The sequence below is a fragment of the Solea solea genome, chromosome 8 (genome assembly GCF_958295425.1).
Source record: "Solea solea chromosome 8, fSolSol10.1, whole genome shotgun sequence".
Classification (NCBI taxonomy): Eukaryota; Metazoa; Chordata; class Actinopteri; order Pleuronectiformes; family Soleidae; genus Solea; species Solea solea.
In genome coordinates, this window is record NC_081141.1 from 17,434,966 (window position 1) to 17,440,787 (window position 5,822).

The 5,822-nt window shown below is 42.6% G+C and overlaps 1 protein-coding gene across 1 annotated transcript; it reads left to right on the plus strand.

Annotated features, from left to right (window-relative positions):
• The first annotated feature begins 1,660 nt into the window (after positions 1–1,660).
• On the plus strand, positions 1,661–3,146 carry foxd5 (forkhead box D5). Its single transcript, XM_058636375.1, has one exon. It carries the CDS (start codon positions 1,834–1,836, stop codon positions 2,890–2,892), a length of 1,059 nt encoding a protein of 352 aa, XP_058492358.1. The 5' UTR covers positions 1,661–1,833; the 3' UTR covers positions 2,893–3,146.
• The last annotated feature ends 2,676 nt before the right edge of the window (positions 3,147–5,822 follow it).

Here is a 5,822-nt window from a genome sequence, read left to right on the forward strand (position 1 = left end):
AAACAGGTCATCATCAAAAACTGAACTTTGACTATTAAACGTCAGTGCCTTAGGCAGCATTTATCAAGTTTCTGAGAACAACGCTGCGTCAGGTCACATAAACGAGCAATGATCGGCCAATTTAATTATTAATATAATACTTAGCTGATGTTGGTCCATCTGCCAAACACACCTTTGCTGAAACACTCTAATGCAAATTTCAACCTTTATACCTTCTGGTATTTATAATATAATAAATAATGAAATGTATAATTTATTTTAATAGTGTAGTTTCATGTTGCAGCTGAATATTCCCCATCACACACTTCCATTCCAAGTGCATCAGACAAAATCCTCCCCCTGCAGTCAGGCCCTCTCCACTATCCACGTGCATTGGACCCGAATTTTATCGATTTTTTAATACATAGAAATACAATTGGAAAACAACTAAACTGCATCTTTTAGTCAACTGTGAAAGTGTGTAGTTTGTGAGGGTCATGTAGCCTCTCTAAAGTGCAGTATATCAGTTACATGGGGGGTGCAACGTGTAGAGAATGGGGTTTCACTTAGTAATTCCCCCATTTCTTATTTTCTCACCAGGAAGTTGGCAGTCCTACTTCAGTTATCATTAAAACTCAAAAGATGTTTAGTTTGTCCTTTGTTGGCCATTGATTCCTGCTCATTGAAAAATAATTTCATCTCAATTTTTACACAGTGGACCTTTAATCCTGAATGTGAGGTCACGCAGACACAAAAATCTCTCCCTCTGTCTCTCTGTGTCTCTCTCTCTCAAACACACATCCGCACACACAGAGTTGGCGCAGTCCGGTGAGGAAATAGATGGAGTTTCTCCAACTTTGGTGATTTGCAATGGAGATGCTTTAGCAGCACGGTCTTAACACCCGCCGTTGAACCGGTTTGCTTTGAGGTTTGTCTCTGCTGCTTATTCATCCCGGTCGTAAAGCGGAGCTGAGCTCTGTAGGCCAGGACGCACTCAACAGCTGAGCCGTTTCCTTCTCGATTCTGATGCTGATGGTCTCGTTAAGACGACCATTGCCTCTATTCTTCGCTGGCTGCGGGGCGTCCTGCCACGGCCATTTTCATGGCCACATCACCCGCGGGCATCCAGAGGTGGCAAACTAAACGAACCCGCAGGGGTTCCTATGGGAAACACCTGGTTTCTTATCACGGGTTAGGCGTGGTGTTGAATTGCCAAGACTTTCCCACCTCCCACTGTGATGCATCGCGATTTTATTTTTAATATTAAATGATTAAATAAAACATGGCACATGACAGTTTATCATCTTCATTTTCAAATATATGTATACACCAACGTCCTTGTCTGTGTGTTTTATGTTGGGGAGTCATTATCTAAAATAATACAACAAATGAAGCCCCTTCACTAATTACATATGAAACATTGAACTTTGGTTCTTCTTTAATTTTATAGGATGTAGACTCTCATATCACCTGTTTCATAATGTCAATAAATCACACAAAAACACAAGGATTCACCCCTGAAGTTGTGCTCTTTTTTGCATGAATGGGCCCTGCGCACTCAGCTCCCTCCCCACCTGTATTCTCTGCTCGTGCTCCCCGCTGTGAGGGGCTGCGCTGATAGGTTCACAGGGTGAAAGGGACTGGCCTGCAGGGCAGCAGCCTCTCAACATATAAAGCCCCAGCTCTGACAATCACAGTGAACAGCTGGAGCACAACGTGTCCGGAGAACCAGACGCCAGATGCGCTTTTACGCACGAATAGTTACCTCTGGTTTTTACGCACGGCGAACTTAACTTGCCTCTTTGGCACAGTTGAGGATTTCTCTACGCGTCTGTGAACATTGTACGTGTGACCATGACTCTCTCCACTGAAATTGAAGCTTCGCAACACGTCGCCCTGCCTCTGGAGAAGGATGAGATCGACATAGTGGGCGAGGATAAACCCACACACGGGCGTTTCTATGGAAACGAGTGCTCTACAGACGCCGGCTCCTCAGCAGAATCGGGTGCTGAATTCGACTCATCAGGCGCTGACTCGTCAGGGGAAAGTGAGAACAATTTCTGCGCAGACGCACAGCCGTCCAGAAAAGTCCAGAGCAGCTCGGTGAAGCCTCCCTACTCCTACATTGCCCTCATCACCATGGCCATCCTGCAGAGTCCGCAGAAGAAGCTGACTCTGAGCGGCATCTGTGACTTCATCAGCGACAAATTCCCCTATTACAGAGACAAGTTCCCCGCCTGGCAGAACTCCATCAGGCACAACCTCTCTCTCAACGACTGCTTCATCAAGATCCCAAGGGAGCCTGGGAACCCGGGCAAAGGCAACTACTGGTCTCTGGACCCAGCTTCAGAAGACATGTTCGACAACGGCAGCTTCCTGCGCCGGAGAAAGCGCTTTAAAAGAAACCAGCCCGAGTTTGGCAAAGACGGACTTGTGTTTTACTCCGGGGTGAACTTCCATCGGCCTTACGGGCAACCATATTGTGTACAGGGCCAGGTTAGCTCCCCACCAACCGCTGCTCTCCGGTACATGCCCCTGCAGGAGGGGATCATGATACCTCCCTCTAACTATCACCTTCTGCCTCTGAACAACCAGGGGAAGAGCAGCGGCGCTCAAGATTTCAGAGCGCAGCTTTGCGCGTCAGAGCCCGTTGTGCCAAAGCCCGTGCCAAAGCCTGGCCCTTTAAAGTGCTCCTTTAGCATCGACAGCATCATCAGCAAACCCTCACCCTTCAGCCCACAGAGCCCAAACCCACACAGCGCTCTGTTCTATGGTCACCTCGTGTCCGGTTCTGCTGCCGGTTTGATTCCGACGCTTGTTCAGCCTCCCAGGACTCCATTCTGCCCGCCGGCCATGCTCAACACCTCTGCCCTCATAAACGAGCGCCTCAGACTCTCCTATTCTCGCTGCTGAAGCCTCTGGCCTTAAGAAACTTGACAGTGTTTGTATGTTTACACGTTGGGCTATAGTTCATTTCTTAAAGAAATGCTTTACATTGCATGATATTTATGTGAGTTGACATTCAAAGTGATGTCTGAAAAAGATTCCATTGTAAATAAGATAAGTGGTAATATATTTGTGCAACACGCTGCAGAGGGAACTCGACCTTTATGAATGTTTTTGTTTTGTTTTGTTATTAAGCTGTGAAAATAAATGTCTAAAAATGACCTGCTGTGCTTTAGCTCCTTTATCTGGACACACATTTTTTTTAAATTGGTACATGATGGTTTGGTTATAAATGAAATGATTTAACTGCAGTCTGCCAGATTAGATATCAAATATTGTAATTGAGACAAAATTAGTTTCTACTGATAAAAACACTTTATTCTTCATTACACAATTAAAATCTCGACATAAGAAAAGAGATGTGCCTCATTTAAGTGATATAACCTAAATGTTGTCAAAATGTAAAAAAAAAATGTTAACAAAAAATGTATTATGATATATTTGTTGATGTTTCAAAAAGATCTTCCCTATACCATTTTCCTCATAATACCTCAGATAATTTCGATTTACAATTCTATATTGTTTTTTTAATATATTTAATAATATTTTACAAGACCTCTTATTTATTTCTTTATGACAGTTGCACATTTGTGTCCTAATTAACTCCAACTACATGTGTGTTCCTGAAGTTACCAGTGAGATACAATATTGGACCTATTTTTTGTGTTTCATTTAACAACTTTAAGTTGCTTTAATCATGCTACACGTTTTGTGTGTATATACAATTTTATATATACACAAAACTTTTCTGTTGTGCAGTGCTTCCCTAAGTATGTTTGGCCCACAGCCCACTAGTGGGCATTGGTACCATTGAAAGTATGGGATAAAAATAAATAAATACAATCTTATAATTGAATTAATTGAAACCAGGGGCGGAGCTACAGGGGGGCAAGGGGGGGCATCCGCCCCCCTACTGCAGAGCCCCCCCAGCTGCCCCCCTTACTTTTAAAACTTAACTTGTAAAAACATCCGCCACTATGTCCACAAGCTTTTCAAAGCATTGAAACAAACAATAAATTGACCGAAGGTGAATCATTGTAAATATAATCTTAGGCCCCTGACCCACTTAGCTACGGCCCTGCATCAAACAATAGTTCACAGTCTGGCTCACAAACAGCGAGTCTGCTGCGGTGGCTTGCCCTGCATCCCGGCGAAGAGTGGAGCGACTGAGCGCCCCCCCGAGCATCTGTAGGTGAAGCCAGTTTCCCCAGGTGAAGTTTAAACACACCAATTTAACTTAAAGTTACATTTATAATGAATGTAATCTATGCTAAAGGCGATTCAGCATTAGCAATAACAGCGCGTGCATTAATTAGCCAAATGTGAAATCGCTCGCTCTTGATTTGTAAGAGCATTTTTGAGTAGTTTTGATTTTAGTAAAGACAAGAACAGCTTCATACAATATATTAAAACCTGTCATGTTTTAATCCATAACGTTTACAGAGGGTCGCCGTTTCGTTACGTTACAACGCACTACACATTTCTATACTATAAAACCACTTAATGTCACAAATCACAGCAATGAGGCTGCACACAACCTAAACCAGGTGACATCATTTACGGTCTAAGTGGGAAAATAACAAATACAATAGCATTAAGTAGTCTAAACATAACTGTTGTGTGTGTGTAATTAATATTTTCTGATAGAAAATGTGTGATACTTGAAATGAAGGAGAAAAGTAGTCAACTGGAGAGACCAGGAGGGTCAGAGCAGGAGAAGGCCCAGAAGGAGATGAACAAATAAGTGGAGAAGAGGATGTGAGGGATGAAGAGGAAGAGGCTGCTGCAGATTCAGAAAGTGGGACAAAGCTAGAGAGTGACCACCAGTCAGATGAAGATGACAGGGAGGAAGAGGGTCCTAGGCCTTTTTTGCTCATTTTGCTATTAATAATTTTACTTTTGAAGAGATGCACAGTTTTGTTTAGTTTAAACACTGGGCTTGTTGCTGTTGTCCATGATAAAACAGTAAATAGTTTTAAAGTATTTTTGTGTTTGTTCTGTTAAATCCATTTACATTTGGGGATTCATACATGCCACCCTGCCAAGACCTCTTGCCACCGCTTTGCCACCCCATGTAGAATTTTCTAGATCCACCACTGATTGAATCATATTTTCTTTGTTCTGTGAGGGGAAAAAACATTTTAAAATATATCAAAATATGACTGATGAAAATATGATGTCTCGGTTTCATTTTCACTTTTTGAAAATATCTTCTATGTTTTGTTTACAAGTAAACAGTTGAGGCTTTTGAGTTATGGCTAATGTAATCGGTAATCGATCATCTGTGTACCTCGATAATGTGATATTTTCCTGCTGGTGTTTATGTCAGAGGACCCTGGGGCTGATGTAAAGCCATGAATGTAAGTGCAGTTCTTCCTACAGCCTCTAGGTGGTACTGTTTACCACCTGCTTGAGCTTACACGCTGTCTGATGCTGACTTCTTGTGACCATTTAAAGTGCAAACAATAAATACCATATCGTAGATTCAAATAATTTATTTTTACGCATTTTAAATCTACCATGTGCATTTTTATGACCTGTAAATAAACAGTGGACAGTGAATGTTGTGTATTAAAAGTTTAGTCAGTCACCTCTCATGTCTTGGTGGTGGACAGTGTAGACAGCACAGATAGGAGACAGTGTCCGGTTTCAGACTGGGATTGAAACAATTCCCATCTGCCATCAGTCACTGGTCTATTTTTGTCCTGAGGCTCAGCTGATTGTGGGCCTTGAAGACTCTGACCCTCCCTGGTCTTTTCTCTTTTTTTCTCCTCCCCTCCTCACTCACTTGTTCAGGCTTATTAGGAAAAGAGGGAGTTGTCTCTCTCTGTCTGTGT